At 41.6% G+C, this 21,200-nt stretch overlaps 1 protein-coding gene across 1 annotated transcript in view; it reads right to left on the bottom strand.

Moving 5' to 3' along the window:
* Positions 1-21,200, bottom strand: part of MUC6 (mucin 6, oligomeric mucus/gel-forming) — a 92,052-nt gene that overhangs the window by 35,804 nt on the left and 35,048 nt on the right. The window contains exons 14-30 of the mRNA XM_075928795.1: positions 19,959-20,028; positions 19,619-19,756; positions 18,242-18,403; positions 17,727-17,821; positions 17,085-17,217; positions 15,190-15,439; positions 14,649-14,701; positions 14,136-14,245; positions 13,027-13,178; positions 11,761-11,902; positions 10,269-10,379; positions 8,024-8,209; positions 7,232-7,471; positions 6,638-6,794; positions 4,791-4,937; positions 3,339-3,401; positions 717-2,006 (exon numbers count right to left, since the gene is read on the bottom strand). Of these exons, the coding sequence (XP_075784910.1) occupies positions 717-2,006; positions 3,339-3,401; positions 4,791-4,937; positions 6,638-6,794; positions 7,232-7,471; positions 8,024-8,209; positions 10,269-10,379; positions 11,761-11,902; positions 13,027-13,178; positions 14,136-14,245; positions 14,649-14,701; positions 15,190-15,439; positions 17,085-17,217; positions 17,727-17,821; positions 18,242-18,403; positions 19,619-19,756; positions 19,959-20,028 (3,499 nt within the window). The remainder of the gene's footprint in view (positions 1-716; positions 2,007-3,338; positions 3,402-4,790; positions 4,938-6,637; positions 6,795-7,231; positions 7,472-8,023; positions 8,210-10,268; positions 10,380-11,760; positions 11,903-13,026; positions 13,179-14,135; positions 14,246-14,648; positions 14,702-15,189; positions 15,440-17,084; positions 17,218-17,726; positions 17,822-18,241; positions 18,404-19,618; positions 19,757-19,958; positions 20,029-21,200) is intronic.

The following is a 21,200-nucleotide window of genomic DNA, read 5'->3' as shown; positions in this document are numbered from 1 at the left end:
TAGTTTTCGGTGTGTGCCTTTCTTAGGAAGGCATAGAGACTGTAGCACAACAGAATGGATGCGGCGTATGGGCCTCCGTGTCTGTATCGGGAGATTAGTCCTAGAAGAATATGTACAGGAATCTCTGGAAGTCCCAGGGGCTAAGAATTAGGAACGGAGGTGGGATACGCATGAAGAGCGAGGTTTGCGTTGTGAACAAAGCAAGCTAGAGATAACAGGAAACGTACACTTTATCCCCACGCACTGTCCACAAGAGTGGCCTTCAGTCGTCTATGGGGAAGCTTTGTGAGAGGGACTGCCGTTTTCTAAAAGACGCTCTCTTTTACAAGATTTCAATTTCCCCCTTCCCACAACTTGTATTCACCTTTTCTTAGGCAGTGAGCATCACAGCAAGGACACTTGGCTTTGCCGGGTCGGAGTAAGGCTAGGCTCCCTGGGTATGTCGTGTAGGACTGACTTTAAGGCACTGTGGAAATGGACCTTGGCAATTGATTGAAACACAGAAATGTCAGAGGGAGCTGAAGGGTGGGTTGGGAGTAGAGAGAAAGGCCGATGAATAGAAATGTTGCCGTGGCCTTCCGATGGCTTGGCGCCAAAGCCAACCAGCGTAGACATTCTTGGATAAAGAAGCCTACGTCGCGTAGGAGCAATTGAAAGAGAGCTGTTACACCGGTCATTGCCTAAAGACCCGAAGGAAAGCAGCGACTGCAATTTACCTGTTGGTGTGGTCTCAGTTGATGTAGCAGTGGAGGAAACAGTTGTCAGCGTGGTTTTTACGGTGCTTGGAGTGGTGGTCTCTGATGTGGAGCTTTCCATGGAAGTAGTAGTCGGGGTTGTTGTGGTCGGAGTGAGGGTTGTGAGCGTAGTTGGTGTGGTGGTTGTGGTGGGTGTGGTAATGGTAGTGGAAACAGTAGGCGTTGACTTGGATGTTGTGGTCTCAGTTGAGCTAGTGGGCAAGGTAGATGTGGTGAGAGAGTGGGTTGTGGACATAGTTGGTGTGGCGGTTGTGGGGGGTGTGGTAATGGTAACGGAAACGGTAGGAATTGGCTTGGGTGTTGTGGTCTCAGTTGAACTAGCGGGCAAGGTAGATGTGGTAAAAGAGTGGGTTGTGGGTGTAGTGGGTGACGTGGATGTAGTAAAGCTTGTGGAAATAGTAGGAGTTGATTTGGATGTTGTGGTTTCTGTTGAGCTAGTGGGCAAGGTAGATGTGGAGAGAGAGTGGGTTGTGGGTGTGGTGGGTGAGGTGGTTGTAGTAAATGTTGTGGAAACAGTAGGCCTTGTTGTGATTTCAGTTGTGCTAGTAGGCAAGGTGGTTGTGGTCAGAGTGAGGGTTGTGAGCGTAGTTGGTGTGGTGGTTGTGGTGGGTGTGGTAATATGAGTGGAAACAGTAGGAATTGGCTTGGGTGTTGTGGTCTCAATTGAACTAGCGGGCAAGGTAGTTGTGGTAAGAGAGTGGGTTGTGGGTATAATGGGTGGGGTGGATGTAGTAAAGATTGTGGAAACAGTAGTTGATTTGGATGTTGTGGTTTCAGTTGAGCTAGTGGGCAAGGAGGTCATGGTGAGAGTGAGAGTTGTGGACGTAATTGGTGTAGGGGTTGTGGTATTGGTAGTGGAAACAGTAGGCCTTGTTGTGATTTCAGTTGTGCTAGTGGTCAAGGTGGTCATCGTTAGAGTGAGGGTTGTGAGCGTAGTTGGTGTGGTGGGTGTGGTTACGGTAGCAGAAACTGAAGGAGTTGGCTTGGATGTCGTGCTCTTCGTTGAACTGGTGGACGAAGTGGTAGCGGTCACTGTGAGCGTTGTGGGAATGGTCGTTGTGGCAGTTGTGATGGTTTCCGTAGAACTAGTGGAAAGTGTGGTCGTTGACAGAGGTGTACTTGTTGATTTGATTTTTACTGAGGGGGGGCTAGACTCTGTAGATACAGTGGTTCTGGACGTTGTGGAGACAGTTGTGATGGGAGTTGTTTTGCTGATGCGTGGAGGTGGTGTACTTTCTACCATCTTTGTTACTGTAAGGAAGAAATGTGAGTCGAGAGGGCGAAATTGAGAGGAGAGGTGCCTCCAGATTCGATGTGTTTGCAGTTCATAAATCATTTTTAAGAATTTTAACCACTAGAGATTACTCATTTCTAATTTCTTAAAATATTCAATAATCACAATCCCACAGTATCTTTTTTTCGAATGTTTTGTGTCTTACTATGTAATACCAAGGTATTTTTCACGATTGCATCTTAAAGATTTTAGAGGAAGGTGAAATAATCTTACAAGGACAAGAATGTTTTAACTATTGAGAGTGAGAAGACAGTAACTTATATCTTAAAGATAAATGTAACTGTTACATCACATTTATTTCCACTAACTATGGGACTAACACATTTATGGTTTATTAATTGTAGGGGTGATTCTAGTAGGCTCAAGTCCTGCTATGTAAAGATAAAAAAATGTTACATTTGAGTGAAAACAAATTAAGAAGCTATTCCCAATAGAAGAGTTTACAGAATGAGCAAAAATTGAAAAAATTGAAACAATCAGCAAGACATCCCTTAAATGTTGAATTGTTACATTTTTCATTGGCAATCTATTGCTGTAGACAATATTGAGGAAATCAGTACTTTGTTTTAATGGCCATCCTTTTGTAACATTTGTCAGTATGTTCATGTTTAAGGAGAACTTTATTTCTCAGGAATATGTACATATGGATTATCTGCAGATGGTATAGTGCTAATAACGAGGAGCCTGTAATTGTGATTGTTGTTTTATAACTTTGAAATGGTCCAGTAATATCCATCATCTGAATGCATAATAACTTTTTTTGCATGTTTGATCCTATCTCTAATATTAACTTCCTATCTATTTTTTCTCAGCTTGCCCATCACAGTGGTATGATGGGCATCACTTAATAAAGATTTGAAAAATAGTAAAAAGCATGTAGGTGAGGAAAAGGAACTTGTTAGATAAAGTTTAGTTACTGGATTCTATCCAATGCCAGAAGTTAACTCACTGTTGGAAAGAAAAGGTGTCAGGGAGCCAGTTATTTTCAGGAGTACTGAGATACTATAAAATGCTCAAGCTTATACATTTCATCACAACTATTAAAATCAACAAGAGCATTCCAGCTGCTATTTAATTCATAGTGCTTCATAGCCTGATATTTTTTAGTCACCTTTAACTACCCATATGATGTCAAGTTAGCAGTAGAACAACCCAGTTGTTCCAGGGGGGCATTGTGTTTGGATCAATAGTCATTATTAACCAATTGTTATTAAGAAAAAACCTCTCCTTCAAAATATTAGCTTAAACTTTTGCAGAGAAACAGGGTGACTATATGAATTTCTACTTACCGCAAGATTTACATTGTCCTTCCTCATGATCAAAGTATTCATTATGTGAGCAGTTGTAACAGCCTGGAGAGGGGGGGGAGAGAAGTATGTTATTCATTCCTCAGATTATAAGTATTTCCTATAATCTTTCTTCTAAATATGTAGTTACCTGCATATTATAATATGAAGTTAACAGATGATGAAAAGTGGTGTCTGTCATTTTAACCCGTGACAGCTTCAAAATTCCTTAAAGAAATTTCTCTTCATATGGTAAAAATCAGAAGCTTCAAATTTAAAACAGGCTGAGCTCATTAAAGCGCTCAGTATACGATGGATTATGTCAGTTGTTTATCATTGTGATAGTAGTAGTAGAAGGTAAAGATGAACATAATACAGTAAAACTATGTAATCACTGCTTCAGAAATTATGACACTGGAAACATCATTGTCTTAACCACTGGTTAATATAATAAAAACAACTATTCTGTTATTATTTTCAGCTTTGTAAAGTTATTGTGAGAATTACAACCACATACAATATTTTTGGGGACCATGTTATATTAAGTTTATGAATGGCCTATATCCCATTGTAATCTAGGGTTTGTATGTAACTCCAGATGTAACACAGCTCCTTCTCCAGAATCAGAAACAATGAGCTGTGTTTAAGGTGAATCACACAGGTTGTTAAAACCTCCGGAGAGGTACCACACCCAGGTGAACTTTCATATTCGGGTTCAAACTGTGTTTTTCAGAGACTGCTTGACAAAGAAAGGACTTCTGGTATAAAATGTCTGAGTTTAGACTAACACAGGACTGCCTTCTGACTCAGAAAATGGACAGGACCCTTGTGGAAGAGTTGGAAGAATTTTGTCTTACTAGGACCTTGAAGGCTGATGGGTGATGTCCAAGAAGCTTTTAGCATGCATATTGGAACTTTTATTGCTTTATGTGTTTTCTCTGTAATGCTTTTATCCTAAGAACACATTATTTAGCTTTTGTGAAGGCTTAATGGTAATTGGTATATACTCTTGTATCCCCTGGAGCAGTGTTTCTTAAACTTTTTGAGACCATGAAACACCAAAGAATAATATTTTTTTATGTGGAACACCTATGAAAATTGTCTTAAAAAAATTGTTGTCGCACAAAAAAAGACAAAAACAAAGAAGAGGTTGAGGCACACCTGCGAGTTGTTCACGGAACTCCAGTGTTCCGCGGAACATAGTTTAAGAAGCGCTGCCCTAGAGGATCGTTATCCACAGGTACAGGACCCTGGTCTGACCTGATGAGGAAATTGCAGTGAAATGCAAAGGGTCTGCAAGCCTAAACCCCCAGTCTAGCAGGAGACAGACATAGATCTCTACCTGAAAGGTGTGATGACAAGGAGCTTGAAGCCATGAGTGAGTGTCCTTGAGGAAGACTTGGGGTGGGAGTATAGTCAAAACTACAGTTAGCCCTGAAACTGTGAAATAATTACCTTCAATGTTGACATATTTGTAGTTCTGGTTTGGGCAATTACAGGGTCGGTAATGCCAGGTGCAATTTTGTTCATTCCAGTAATTGTAGCTGTAGGTGCCCTCACTGCCTGCCTTTTGGTGTGTGTTGAAGAAGTCACAATAGACAGCTGAAAAAAGCAATAACAAAAGAAAAGGTTGAAATTTTCAATTTCAATTTGAGGAAAATAATTCCGCAAAAGATTCAGAATAGGGGGAAGAAAGTCACTCAGTAGTACTTGGTAACTCATTGTAAACTCCCCGACCTCGACTCTGGGTGAAATGATTTGAATTTGTCTTCTAATAAGATGACTTAATTTCTTCCTTTCATAAGAAAAGGGGTAAAGGTATTTAGATATTTGTAATATATAATATACCAATGTACTGAATAGAAGCTATCAAGAACTATTGCTTTAAAGGTTTGTTTATAATGCTCTGTGAAACCAGTATATAACATTTATTCTAGATAGCAACTATAGATAATTTTTCTTTTTTTATGGAGCCCCAGTCAACATGCTTTCTCTGTTTATTTCTTTGTAATTTCATCTCAACTATGGGAAAAGATTGATGTTGGGTTTTTTTTGTAAACAACTTTGTGTTCCCTCTACTGCAGGGATGGGCAATAAGTGGCTTATGGGCCAGATAAGGTTCTTCAGGGTTAGCCCCTAGAGGGATGCTAATACTTTATTTACTGTGCATCCACAGGTATGGCCACTTGCAGCTCCTATGGATTATGGACACTGTTCCCGGACAATGGAGCTGCAGGAAGCCGTGTTCCAGTCTGCACTGCTTCCTGCAGCTCCCAGTGTCTGGGAAAGAGCGATGTGTAGCCAATAGGAGTTGCAAGTGGCTGTACTTGCAGATGCACAGGTGAATGAAGCATCTGGTTGGCCTACCAGGGACTAAGTGTGGTGAATCACCTCTGGCTTATTGCCCACCCCTGCTCTATTAGTTAGATGGCTGTCAGTTCTGCAGTAGCAACAAGGGAAATATATTGCCAGATTAGTATTTGTGACTGCTTGTTTTTTCTCCATTTCTTTGATGCAGTAATGTGTTTTTAGTGAATTTGGAGCTCATGAAATATGCAAGGTTAACTGTACTAGAGAATGAAACTATACACGTATCTAGAATCAGGGCTGGAGACAGACTTTGCCAGGCCCTAGGCCAGGGGTGGTCAAATAGCAGCCTGCAGGCTGGATTCAGTCTGCCAGGATTGGCCCCAGGCAGGCCCCCACACCGCCATCTTTATCTGCACCTCTGCAAGTACGTGGGATCACAGCTCCCATTGACTGCAGAGAGCCATTCCTGGCCAATGGGAGCTTTGATTGTCTGTACCTGAGACTGGATATGTAAATATATTGGCAGCAGCCCACCAGTAGCTAACCCTGGTGAACTGCTACTGTTTTATTGCCTGCCCCTGCCGTAGGCAATGGGAGGGGGGCAGAGTTAGGGACAGCCAGCACTCAGTGCCACTTGGACTGTTTTGCACAGGGCTCTGTCCACCACTGATGCCATGGTAGTGACAGCAGTGGCCTGGAGCACCAGGCTCTTTTAAACCACTGGACCTTAGGGCAACTTCCTCCTTTGTGTCCACCTTCTCCCATCAGCAGCCCTGTCTAGAGCACAGATACAATATTGGAAAATGGCTATACAAGCAATCCCCCATGCTGCTCCATCAGTGCACCTTGACATAATAATAAATAATAAATAATAATAATAAATGTGTCCCTTAAACGCCTTTATAGTTGGGCAAAGTATAAAATGAAATGAAAAGAAAAGCTAGAAATAAAAATCACAGATGTTATTTTTTAAAGGTGGTCAAGAAACTTACGACAGAAGTCTGGGGTTCTCCAGTCAATGCAGACACCTACATCTAAGCACGCCTTGGCGTACACTGCAATGGCATCACACATGCATTCACAATCTCCTCCGGTGTCACACCCACAGGAATCTCGGACACAGGCTTCATAATACTGTGCCTGGTATACCTTTGGTGGAGAGAGAAGGAATAAATTAATTAACCAGGAATTTCTTGTATTCATGTGTTGGTCAATAAAGTGTCTTTCTTGTTTCTAGCTGGGCCAAGCCATACAAGTTAGCTCAAGGTGAAAGGAGAACATTCAGAACTCTGCTAAGTTATGAGTATCAATTATTCCTCTACTTGTTGTGTAGTAAAATAAGCACAGCAATCGTACAATTCTGATTCAAATGGTTATCTTTTGTAAAAGCAGAGGCACTGCAAAATATTAATGGAAAATTATGACATTTGAAGGATGTGCACAATATTTATGGTGAGGCAGGTCAAAGAATATATTTCATGCATGTAGCATGAATACATCTTGTGGAAGAGGAAGTGTTGAAGTGTGAGTGGATCATCCTTGGAAGAATATAGAATAAGTGTAAACAAGGCCAAAAACTTGCTTACCTTACTGTGACAGGGAGCAAACACCTGGCTGTTGATGATGGAACACTTCCTCTGTGCCCAAGCTTTACGATAAGGGTTCTTGCTACAGGGATCAACTATAAATAACACATCCCCACACAGAGGATTTTCCTTCCACGAATTTACAAACTCCAGTTCATTTGCTGCCACGTATTTGCTTCGGGTTTCAAAGTCATCTTTCATGTTCCCATTGTAATTCCCACACAAACCACAGAGATGATTCTAGCGGAAGAAACGACAGCATTAATATTAGATCATCCCCATTTGCTAATTACAACCAATTGCCCGAATTCTCCTTTTTATCTGCATTACTTCCTCTGAAGTACTGTGCCTGAAGTACTGTGCCTCATAGTTTGTTTCTTATAGATGGGGCCTTTCTCGTTAAATGAACAATGTAAGGAAATAGTGGTGTGCTTCCTCTATAATGTTCACACCCACAGATATTATTTGCTCCTTAAAAGGTCAAAATCAATCAAAATGTCCTGTACAAATTTTCCTGTCATGTTGATTAATGAAAGAATGTGCTGTCATTTGGATAGCATATTAGCTATCAACCCAAAGATTCATGTTGTTGTGAAGTTGGGAATCAGATAAAAGCATCCTTCACTGAAGATCTCAGGAGGAATGGGAGTTATGAGTGACCTTTCTAGAAGACCCCTGCTCCTGAAGAAAATTGCAATTGTTCTTTCATATGCAGTTTGATTTGAATGTGGGGATGAATGTACTTAAAAAAGAAAGTTAAGGAAAGTTTATCAGGAAGTTACTCTGAATTACCTGTGCTTCTCTGAAGATCTTGATAAAAACATTCATGTGCTTGTTCCAGATAAGAGTCATGTTGTATTTTCCTGGGATAATGATATCGAACATCAGGTGAAGGGCATTCTTTTTCACGTGGAATTGTGTCAGAGGATTTTCCCCATATACAGAGTAGGTTTCATCTGCCAGTATAACTGTCATGTTCTGAAAGCAAATTGGCCTGTAAGTTATAATATTGCTCTCAGTATGTCTCAGATTGTTCTATCTTTATGTCATTACTAGGACTCACTAAAGGGTTCTGCTACAGATTGTCTTTTCTCTGTTTAGCTGAATCTGTTGTGGTTAGATCTTGGAGAATTATTTGTCAGGTGAGTCACAGTTCTTAGATGATGAGCATCTCTGCCTGAGATCTGGTCTACACTAGAGACCTATATCAGTATGTGATGACACAGTCGGGGTTCCCCCGATCCTCCACCCCCATAGCAGCAAGAACAGAATCCGCCAGCAGTAGAATAGCGAGGTTTTATTGCTCCTTCAGGATACAGCACAGCATAGACGTGGTGTGTTGACAGGATTCAGGGCCAGAGTGTTTCGGACCCCTTGGCTTAGGGGTCCATTACCCCTAGCCCTCAGCCCCAGCAACCTCAGTCTGTCTCCCTCATGGTTCCAGCCCCAGGCTGACCTTTTCCCCAGCGCACACTTCCTTTGTCCTGTCTCTTCCCTTAACCAGTAGAACCGGTTTGGCCACTGTCCTGAGGTCCCTTTTGCTGGGATGTGCTTATAGACAACCGCCAGTGGGTGTCCTCCACAGCCTACCGCCCAAGCATAGCAACCAGCAAGGTACTCACACTACACCGCACAGTATAACTATATTACTCAGCGGTGTGAAAAATCCACATCCCAAGTGACATATTTAGACTGACCTATCCCCATGTGTAGACAGCGCTGAATCAATGAGACAGCTTTTCCCCTCGACATAGTTACTGCCTCTCAGGGAGATGAATTAACTCCCCTAATGGGAGAGTTCTCTCACATTGGTATAGATCATCTTCATTGAAGCGCTACAGCAGTGCAGATACAGCTATGTCCATATGATGTTTTAAGTGTAGACTTGTCTTCATGAGTGTCTATCTCTCAACATAATTTCTGAGGTGTAAATGTAGTCTGTTATGATTTTGTATGAAAACAAAGTGCATGAATCCAAAACATTATTCTCTTTCATTTGCACCTATCCCATGCAAAGATAAAACCTAGTCTGCCCCCAGCTGCCTGGATTTGTTTTATGAGTATGCAAATTTTGATGAAGAACATGAAGGAAACTCATCACGTTTCGTGGTCAGTTTAGGGTGCAGCAGCTCTTTGTAATGGACTGTTTTGTTGTCTATATCACTGACATCGCCCTTGTATTATTTGTGTGCAGTTAGCTGAAGCACACAGTTTTATTTCCATTATTTTAAATGAGTAGATGCAAAGTCACCTAGAGAAATGGTAGCTCACATTGACTTGATCAGTTCTACTTTTCATTCATCCCTGTACCTTTACTTATTTCCTGAGAGCAGAGGTGCACAACAACAGTTATCTTTGGAAAGCAGTGCTCCTCTGGAGCAAGTAGTTAGGAGTTAGATGCAAAAGAAGCTACTGCTAGCTTCTTCAGTAAAGCCTTGCTGATGCTCATTAACAAGCTGGCAAGTGTGTACTGTAGGGAGTAATAGTCCCCTGGTCAAGAATGCAACAGTCTGTGGTCCTTGTTTGATTTTCTGTTGAAGCGTGACTCTGGGGTAATCTGATATTGCTGTACTTTTGGCTCCCTCAGGACTCAGAACCAAATGTCAAGAGAGGATGGAACTTCTCAGGTCACAAAGGAAATTTTAGTCACTTTTTCTTGTATACATGTGCATCAACAATGAGTTATTAGAGGAACTAGAGGCAGTTGGAGACTGGATTAGAGTCACATTTCCTGTCCATGATGTGACTTCCTTAATGTCATACAACTGCCTTCTTGGTTTCATTCTATGCCCCATAGTTAATACTCTTCTCCAACGTGAAGACAAATTCCAAGGCTTTACTCTCATGACTTCTAGAGAGGCCATAACTCTGGGGACTGTAAGACTGTGATAGGGATTTCAAACTGAGATATTATGTTTACAAACAACTTCAAAATTCTAGATCATCAAGTAGACTGTCCAATAGGACTTGACCATAGATGCCTACACTGATAATGAAGTTTGACCTGGATGGATAACAGCAGCATTAATGTTCTTACCCCAAGTTGGATCTTGATGGATCTGGAGCAGGTGACTCCTGATTTACCACAGATGACATTCTCAGTCACAATTTTAAAGGTGGAATGAGAGCTATTCATACCACAGCCATCCTAAAGAAGAGAAGTAAGAATTGCTTAACCCTTTGAGAAGTTAAAGTAACAGAGTGAACAAGAAGATGCAGTGTGCTGGGTTATCACTTCAGGGTGTTTGCCTCTCCACATAAAAGTCTCAAACGATATCTCCACTCACTTTGTTACAAGGTCTAATCCTAACTCTGACTGACTTCAAATCCAATTACCAGATATCAGTGAAATCACTGCAGGGGAATTTATGTACATTCATTCCTCAGCAGCTGGGGTATTCAAACTACTGATTGAGTGTTAAGAATTACATTGCTTTACTAGAAAACACCAGCTCGTTTGTGCAATGTATGTGGATAGGTCATCCACAGACACTCAAGTGTGTTAGATGTTATGAAAGATCCTAAGATTTCTTATACAATAAAACTCCATTGCTCCGGCATCCAATGCTCCGGCACTCCTGATGGTCTGGCACCATAGGGAACCCAGAAGTGCTCCAGGCAGCCGGACAATTGGAGCTGCTCTGCGCCCGGCTTCCCCGATTCAGCCACTGCTGAAACTGACCAGCAGCTGAATCAGGGAAGCCGGGGTGCAGAGCAGCTGGGGTGCTGCCGGGTTGGTCCTATAGTGCTGCCCCTCGGGGCTTCAGGACCAACCTGGCAGCACCCTAGCTGCTCTTGGGGACGCCTGGCAGCTAGGGTGCTGCCAGGTTGGTCCTGAAGCACCCCAGCTGCTCTGCCCCAGGCGTCCCCGATTCAGTGGCTGCTGAAACTGACCAGCAGCTGATTCCAGGAAGCCTGGGGCAGAGCAGCTGGGGTGCTGCCAGGTTGGTCCCACAGTGCTGAGGAGGACCCCAGCTGCTCTGTCCCAGGCGTCCCCAAGAGCAGCTGGGGTGCTGCTGGGTTGGTCTCGCAGCGCCGAGGTGTGGTGCATCCAGACAAACCCAGCAGCACCCCAGCTGCTCTGCCGCAGGTGTCCCTGATTCAGCTGCTGCTGAAACTGACCAGCAGCGGCTGAATCGGGGATGCCTGGGGCAGAGCCGGACTATCGAAAGGAGGGGCTAGGAGGGGTGTGGGGTGGCATCCCTCCACCCCACCCCAGAGCCCTCATAGCCCCCCCTTCCGATAGTCCGGCGTATCTGATAATCCGGCACCCCCTGGGTCCTAAAGGTGCCGGATTATCTGAAGTTTACTGTAACATGTTTGATTGGTGTTTTTGTTGTTGTTGTTTGTTTTTGTATGTGTGACAGCTTTTGAGCTGAGGTATTGAAATGAGCACTAAATATGTCAGAGTTCATATTGTCCTGGTACATATGGTATCTTTTTAGGGTATTTCTATAACCCGCAGTTTAAATCAAGCCATTTCCCGGCTATCAGTACTTTGCCATCAGAAGCAGTAACACTGACATTACCGTAGCAAGGGTGTATTCACAGTTGCCATCAAATACAAAGCGCTGTCCATCAAAAGTGGTGACATGTCCTTCGCCATAGAGGGTACACGTTGAAGAGCATCTAGATTTCTGAACACATTTCCATTTTCCTCTTGCGCAGGTGCTAGTGGTGAGAAGAAAATTTTTGTTAGGAAGATTTCGAAGACATGCTGCTTTAACTCATCTCTGCAGATACATATTTTGTGTACATACTGTATTAACTACATTGACCTAGTTTATATATGCAGTGTGGTCAAATTATGACTAAAATGGCAACTGTAACTTCAAAATTTCTTCACTTTCATGAAAATTAGTGCACGCTAAAGATGAAGTATATTTTCCCATAATTTACCTTAAAAAGAGAGAAAACATGAGGCAATTACAGGTTACTTTGCCTTGCGTAAACAGCAGACACTAACTCTTTTTGTTGTCACTAAAGCAGATTTGCTGCCCTTTTTAGGTTATTTTAATGAGAAGGTAGAACTAGAAATGGAGCAACTGCTGTTGCTCATTAACTCATGTTAATGAGTCAGTTGATCTTTCTAGGGAGAGGATGCAGATTGTGCTTGCACCTTCAGTTATGTGGAATTGATTCACTTTTCTAGTATGGCTTATAGTTTGAAGGTGCTCTTGGATCCCCCACTGCTTCTGGAGGTCAGATAGCAGCAACTATCCTTAAAGCTTTATCCTTTTTGTGGCTGATGAGGAGACTACAACGTTTCCTGTCAAATATAGACATTGTCACATTTATCCATGGCTCTATCACCTCCATGTTTTATCACTATGGCAGCATTTATTTAACGCTGACCCTCAACTGCTGCTGATCCTTCTCCTTGAAACCATACTGTTGCACTGTCTAATTGTGCAGGCTAGACAAATAGAAAACTGGAAAAGAGTATGTCTAAACTATGTTCTATTTTGGAAAGAAGATTTTCTTCTGATCTCACTTTTGAAAGCAGAGCTTTTGAAAGTGAAATTAGTCTGGACACGGATTTTTTTTGGGAAAAAACCCCTTTTTCGAAAAAACCGTGTAAAACTCATTTTTTAAGGAAGAGTGTTTTTTTTTTTTAAATGGTTTTTTTTTGTTTTTTTTTAAAAACGTGTCCATGCTACTTGCACTTTAGAAACCTCCACTTCTGAAAGTGAGATCGGAAGAAGTTATGCAAGTTCCCGCAGAATTTGCATATCCTCTTTTGAAAATAGAGCGTAGTCTAGACATAACCAAAGAGAAAACTTGTAGATTCTTACCAGCTTTTGCATTCGGTGTGGATTTCTTCTCCTTTTTTATAAGAGATGCCCCCATATTCACAAGGACACTTATCTGGTGGTACACACATTCCATCTAGATTTTCATATAGCCCATCAGCGCAGATACAGCCTGATTCACACTTAGTGGGTACCTGGAGTAGACCAGAAAAGTGCAACATGAGTCATAAAAAATGATGCATGAAGGAAATGAATGTAAAAAGAATGGACTAAAATATTTTGTTTTTGTTTGACCTATAATCTCTCTTCAATTTTGCTCTGTGTGATTTATTTAGTGCCAAGAGTCAGCCAAATCACTTTTACCTGTGCACTAGTTTAACTGCAGCTGTAAAATTTAGCTAATGTCTATGTCAATAAGCTATTTCATGGGTACCAACTTCTCAGACAATTGGAGAATAATATGTGTGTCTTTACAGCCTAGAAATCTGTTAGATTATAATTCTGCTAATTGATCTGTTTCTTTATTTACTAAGAATTCTTTATTACATCATTATATATATAAATTGATATATACTGTGACTTATAATTCTTTTCCTGTAATCAATCAGCATTTGATTCACTCAACATTTTTTAAAAATTGATCTATTTCTTGATATAATCTTTTATTGTTTGTCATGGAAATCTACAGGGTAGATTATTAAATAAGTATTGCAGTTTTCATGAAGATTCACTGTCACACCATTATCAATTGATAGCTCTTATATGGCCTCCAGTACTATGGTATTTGAATACCTATCTGAAATATATTTATCCTCAGAACACTTCTATGACTTAGGCAAGTACTACTACCGAGGAGGAACTGAGAAACAGAGAGCGTGTCAGATTTTTTAAGGCATTTAGGTGCCTTGTGCAATTTTCAAAACTAATTGATTTTAATGGGTATTAGGCTCCTAGATGCTTTTGACAATTCTCTTATGGATCTAAATGTATTTAAAAATCTAGCACTAGGAAACTTGCCCAAGACAGCATAGGAAGTCTGTGACAGAGAAATGAATTGAATGTGGGTCTTCCCAAGCCCCAAAATTGCTTCACCCTTCCTCTCACTGTACGTTTCCATTACAGAGATGTGATCATAGAAATGTGGAACTCACACATTTAATTCCAGTGGCCAGCATCTGACAGGTAGGGGAACAGGCGGCTCCATATTTGTTATCTGAACGCTGTGAACATGACACATATTTTTTAGGAGGCTTGCAGTTTTCTAGTGAGGGAAAAAAAGAGAAACAGGAAGTTATGAGGGGATAATTCTGTAATATGGGAACAGGCCCACCGATGGGAGGAGGCAAAGCAGGCAAATGCCCCAGAGCCCATGGTTCGAAAGAACCACTGCAGCAGCAGCAGTTGGAACTCTGGACCCTTTAAATCACTGCCAGAGACCTGGGTGGCACTAAGGGCTGACTGAATATGGGGACGCAGCATAATCCAGGTGGCACTGAGAGCTGGCTGCCTCCCTTCTGCCTGAGGTGCCTTCTCTTTCAGAAATGTGGAGCAGGACTCCCCCACACACACCTTGCCCAGGAGCCTAGCAATTCTGTCCCCTCCCCTCTTTGCATGGGAATAATAATGCTTTTGAAGGTGAAAGTAAACTGTACCCAAATACATACCTGCAGGGTCTTGAGGTCTGCCAGTGCAACTCAGGTTTCCATTAACACAGTAGCTAGAAAATAAAAGAGAATTTCATGGCTCATCCCTTATGGGACAGTTAACACTCAAGTTGTTCCATGGTTTTAATTTTTTCTTTTTGAATGTGATCTCCTCCTAAGAAAACAATGTTCAAGCTTTTTGTCAAATAACTTCACACTTTTGCAAGAAGCAAACACCAGCTGTGCCTCTTGCTCCTCCCAGTTCCTCCAAAATGAAATACAAGTCAACATGCTTTCTCTTTTGACTGCAAAAATACAATCAACAATGTCAGTTGTGTATGCAATTTATTTAGGTGTTGGCAGAGCACCAACCTAATTCTTATACCTCCTAGTGCTTCTCTAGCAATACCAGAGAAGACTAGATTTTATCTGCCTAATATTGCCAGGGTAAAAGAGAACAAAACAATTTAAAAAACCCACCTTTTCGATCCCTGTTTCCAAACACGTGAACAAACACCCTTCCCTTTGCTTTATGTTCATTTAATTTAACTCTCAAACTTACCAGGTAATACCACCAATTATGGTTGACTGATCAGGCAGAATGAACCTCTTATCTTCTAGGTAGCAGGGACACATGGATTTACGAACACATTCACTTCTGTGGTTCAAGTAGGTACCCTTGGGACAGTTGCAGCCATCAATAGGGATGTCAGTAGGATAACATTCCAAAGCTTGGTTGGAAAGTGACAGGCATGTCCTATCACAGGCTTCAGTGTGGTAGCTGAATGTCTGATTGCCAGTACAGGAAATGGCTGTAAAATGAAGACAAGAACGGGAGTTGTACTTTATTTCCCTGATCTTCCCCAGAGTGGTGCTGGAGCCAGGGGAACGTGCTTCATTATATAAGGCCAACAATTTCATTGTCAACTGTTTTCTCTTGCTTCCCTCTCTGAATGTACAACCAATCAAAGCACAGTTCCTCAGTAAGCTATGCTGCCAGCAGAGTCTCTGGGAGTAGAGTAGTCTCTGCAGCCCATCCTTGTAAAAACCTCAGGATCTGAAGGATTTCCCTGAGATGTAAAACCAGCTGACCTTCTGTGTGATTCGCCAGGATGGTGATTATGGGGTTGTGTGTATTGAAGCACTCATAGTTGTATGAGAGACTTTTGCATCTTTGTGCTTCTTCCTTTTGAGTAGGTGATAACGCTCTGAGAACATGCCACTGTTTTGCATATTTTGCATTTACAGTCCTTCTGAAATCAAGCCACTGCTAAAATGCAAATTCAGTAGAAGTGTGGTGAGGCAGCAGCCCCACATTGACTGGAAAGGGTTAAAGCTGGCTGGAGGGGGGGGGGGGGGGGGGGCATGCACAGCCCTGGCTAATCAGGGAGAAGTTTTTAAGGAGCCAATCAGGGTGTAGCTTGTTGAGGCAGCCCTGTATAAAAGAAGCTGCTCAGCAGAGAGGGGCAGTTAGGTCCTGACAAGAGAAGGTACAGGACTGGTTTCCTCAGAGAAAGCACCTTTAATAGAGCAGTGCAGAGCAGGCTGAGAGGGGCTCAAGAGAAATGCTCTAGCCTAATACCTGCCAGGCTGCAGGCCTTGCTAGAAGAGTTAGGAGGGTGCAAAAGTCACAGGTAAAGTGGCCTAGGAAAATAGAGGCAGTAGAGGGAGGGCAGGACAAGGCTGCCACTGGAGGGTCCCTGGGTTGAAACGCAGAGTAGCAGGCAGGAGTGGGTTTCCCTTGCCCCCTTGCAGCACACCTTGCTATCAAGGCATGGCCTATACAGACTGTGGTTTGCCCATGAGTTAAGGGGCTGGACATTAGAGTCACAATTGGCCACAGTGGCGGGTAGAACTGAGAACTGCTGATATCACCCTGGGAAGAAGGTGTGGCCTTCACATACAGACTGTGGCTTGCTACTGAGACAGAGGGGATAGTCTTGGAGGCCACAGTTGGCCACAGTGGCAGTAGAGACTCAGGACTGCTGATGCACCCCCAAAAGGGAGATGAGAGAACACTGGAGTATGCACTGCTGGAGGCCAACGTACTGCAGAGGACGCCAGGGTCTGGGAGCGATTCAGGTCTAAGACACAAGTGTGGATCACAGATGGGTGAGAGAATGTCAGAAGGGGACACCCTGCTGAGAAAGGACTAATTCCTCAGAGTTACCAGCATGTGGTGCTGCAATGGTGAGTCCCCGCCCCATGACAAGAAGTATCTACAACAGTGATTTTTTGTGTGCCTGAAACTACTTCATGATGATGACATTTTGGTAGATTACAGAGAATTTTGGAATTGGTCTCAACTCAGGAAAGGTCAGCACAGGCCTATTTTATCCCACATCAAACAATGGAATTTTCCAAATGGAAGTATGGTTTTCTTATTTCTCTAGGTAATGGCAATGGAATATATACATCTGATTACAAACTTTTAAGAGCCAGACGGGGCTCACTTACTGCAGTTGTCCATAGCATCCCTCCAGTTTATGAGGATCAGTCCCATTGAAGCACACACTCTTGCATAAGATCCCAGGGTGGAGCAAATATAAGGAAAGGTCTCCTCATAGTTACAGGCTTGGTAGACGCATCTCTGAAAGCAAACATACAGAGTATTGTTAGGTCAGATGTTTGAAGTGATCAGCATGCTAAGAAATCAGAAATGGAAAATAATATAATTCACAGACTACAAGTAAGAAGTGCAAATGAATATATCTGTCTGATGTACATAAAAATAAACTTAGCACTTTAACTTTTACATTTCTTTTCATCTGTAGATTTCAAAATGTTCACAAAGCTGAACGAGTATCATTACCTCTATTTTACGATAGGAAAACTATGCTCAAAAGGGTTAAGTAACCTCAAATATGTCTGCTTGGGGAAATTTCTTGGGAAATACTCAACTCCTTAGCAGTGTGAAAAAAAACCCCTATCCTCTTGTTCCAGGTACCTAGGAGACAGCAGTCTCTGATCATACCAGACTTTGCCTGTCTAAGGAGAGAGGTGTTTTTAAATGATTCTTGGTCCAAAGCCCCTCTTGTGTTTCCAAACAATGTAGTATTTCTCACTGCCTCACCTCAGGACCTTAGCAGAAGTTCCTACCTTGTAAAAAGGAGCAGGATTCACCACAGAGTGGCATTTCTCAAACACTGTGCCCTTCTTAGTAAGAATGGAGCAATGGGTCTCTGCAGACATTTCTAAATGAGAGAAACAGTCATGGATGTTAAGAAACAGAGGTATAAAGAAGAAAAAGAAGGCAGAATTTGTCTTATTTTAATTTACTGAGAAGGTAATACTGGTTGTCAGTCATATCACTGGAAAGCCAGAGACTTAAGATCTCAAAGGACTTCATGATATCAGGGGAGTACTAATGGAAGTCCTCCAATTTATCAAGGATACTTCAAACCCCCATTCAGATCTTTAGAGAGGGATCTTATAGATTGGTTTAGTAAAATTATAGTCTAGAAATCTACATCTTCCTATAGAAGAAGGAATCAGTGATGTATAGTCTTCTTCTTCTCCCTTAAACTCTATTTCCTTGTGGATGAAGTTTTAGTATTCACTCAGAAAGAGGTAGCCAAATTGGCTGGTCTGATAGGTCTGGGTATCCTACTTACTGTTCAATTGACTCATAGAGCAAGGATCAGTGTCCCTATCTGCTGTGGGGTGACAGTTCCCTGCTCTCCAAGAGTCCACAAACAGTGCTGCTGTTCCTTCAATAATATCCATGCTGGTCATGAAGTCATCTGTAGTGTCCCCATTGTAATTGCCACACAACCCTGATCACATATGGAACACAAGGGATAAGTGAAAAACAAGGAACATTTATACACTTACGATGTGTTATTGCTGAATAGTAATAATAAAATGTCAGTAATTATAACTGGAGTAGTAATGACTATTATAGATTAACTGGGTTAAGCATTTCTGTTATACATTTCTGTTTTCAGTTACTCATAATTTTGCCTCTTTCGCTTGGTAAGTTAAAATTCACGAACTCTGTTCACTTCCCTTAGGTGAATTTGCATGGAAAGGTTTTTTGGAAGAAAATCACTTAGCTCTTTTAAAACATGAAAATAAAATTAGAAAATATTCTCCCAATTAAAAAAAAGTTATGACTTTTAAAAATTGCTGTAACACCAAAGCAATTAGAATATGACATGGAAAATAGGCCTCTCTGAGAAGTGTTATTGATCGTTCCAGTAAAAGTTAGCCTTGATTTGGCTGTGTTATGAGAGCTTGAAGAAATTGATCTTCCAGCACATGAAGTAATCTGGCACTGGTTACAGCACTCTAAACAAAAGGAGGTTGTGCAGAGTATGCGTTTTTGGTTAAACCTGCCAAAACATAGTAAACACATGTATCCCCTAATATGACCGCTAATTAAGAGATTGGATTCTTGTATAATTGATGTGATCTTCGAAGGTGCACATTGAATTAGGTTGGGTTATGTAGGTGCTCTGATTCATCTGATGTGTAGTAAAGTATACAGATAGTCCCTGACTTACGAACGAGTTACATACCGAACACTTGGTCGTAACTTGATCTGTTCGTAAGTCAGACTCCATTCATTTAAACGTGACCATGCTGTTCATGAGTGTGGATCACACGTTCGTAACTCGGGGACTGACTGTAATGTGCTTAATGCGAGTTTGGTCGTAAGTATGAACGGTTGTAAGTCGATGCGTTTGTAACTTGGGGACCACCTGTATGTTGAATGAGGCAGGGCTTTACCGGCCCTCTTGCCTTTTTCAAAGCACACCTTATAGAAGATAGGTTGGGAAAACAATGTTATTACAAAATAGCACAGATGCTATGCCTACTCTGTGATACTTCTAATTCTATCAACTGTTTTTATTAAAGTTGCTGGGGAACAAAATCTTATCAACACACAGTAGCTTGCCATTGTAGCTTTTTAGAATTGACTATTAAAAGGCATAATTTCACTGCTTCCTTCCTTCATAATCAGATGTGGAAGAGACTGGATTTCTTACCTAGGGTTCTGCCTTTGAAGAGAAGTCCAACTTTTATATAGACATGGAACACTGGCCACAGTTGAGCTATTAGCTCCACCCCAAAGGTTGTATACATTTGAATGTGGGTGGAGGACTGTCTGAAAATGGTGATGTCACCTAAAATAAATTAGATGATTTAAAATAATTAATTTGACTTATCTACTTATTTAAAAAAATCTGTTTATGTATATATGTTTCCTTCACATGTGCCACTGCACATTTGGGTAAGTGCATTATGCATTGCCAGAAGAAGGATGCTGGATCAGATGAATTACATTTCTAATCCAATCTTACACATTGTGGTCTCCCTTGCTCTTACCTGAGCTGAAAGGTAGGTGCTTGAGTTCATCATCCATGAGAAGCTCATTTTGAGAAATCATAATTTTGTCCTGTGAAGAAGAGGGCATCAGAGTCAGAGAATCACAGAAAGGTAGGGTTGGAAGGGACCTTGAGAGGTCATTTAGTCCATCCTAACCAGACCATTCAACGCAGGGTTTGTCCACCCCATTCTTTAAAATCTCCAGTTATAGGGGTTTCACAACCTTCTTTGCTAAACTATTCCAGTATTTAACTATTGTTGTATTTAAAGTTTTTCCTAATTATAGATTCATAGAATACTAGAATTAGAAGGGGTCTCAGGAGGTCACTGAGTCCAATCCTCTGTCCTCACAGTTGGACTAAGCACGGCCTAGATCCCTGATAGTTGTCTATTCAACCTGCTCTTAAATATTTCCAGTGCTGAAAATTCCAGTCTCCCTTGGCAATTTATTCCAGTGTTTAACCACACTGACAGGAAGGTTTTCCTAATGTCCAACCTAAACCTCCCTTGCTGCAGTTTAAGCCCATTGCTTTTTGTCCTATCATTGGAAGCCAAGGAGATCAATTTTTCTCCCTTCTCCTTGTAACACTCTTTTAGATATTTGAAAAAAGGTATCATGTGCCTTCTCACGCTTCTCTTTTCTAAACTAAACAAGCCCAGTTCTTTCAGTCTTCCCTCATAGGTCATGTCTTCTTGATTTTTAATTATTTTTGTTGCTCCTCTAAGGACCTTCTCCAATTTCTCCACATCTTTCTTGAAATGTGGTGCTCAAAACTGGACACAAAACTCCAATTGAGGCCTAATCAGCACAGAGTAGAACAGAAGAATGACTTCTCGTGTCTTGCTCACAACACTCCTGTTAATGCATCCCAGAATCACGTTTGCTTTTTTGCAGCAGTGTTACACTGTTGATTCATATTTAGCTTGTAGGTCACTATGACCCCTAAATCCCTTTTAGCAGTACTCCCTCCTACAGAGTTGCTTCCCATTCTGTATGTGTGAAACAGATTGTTCTTTCCTAAGTGGAGTACTTTGCATTTGTCCTTATTAAACTTCATCCTATTTGCCTCAGACCATTTCTCTAGTTTGTCCTGATCATTTTGAATTATGATCCTGTTCTCCAAAGCACTTGCAACCCCTCCCAGTTTGGCATCATCTGCAAACTTAATAATTGTACTCTCTCTGCCATAAACTAAATCATTGATGAAGATATTGAATAGAACTGGTCCCAAAATAGACCCC

This window comes from Pelodiscus sinensis, chromosome 4 (genome assembly GCF_049634645.1).
Source record: "Pelodiscus sinensis isolate JC-2024 chromosome 4, ASM4963464v1, whole genome shotgun sequence".
Taxonomy (NCBI): domain Eukaryota; kingdom Metazoa; phylum Chordata; order Testudines; family Trionychidae; genus Pelodiscus; species Pelodiscus sinensis.
This window is presented reverse-complemented; position numbering and strand designations above follow the sequence as displayed.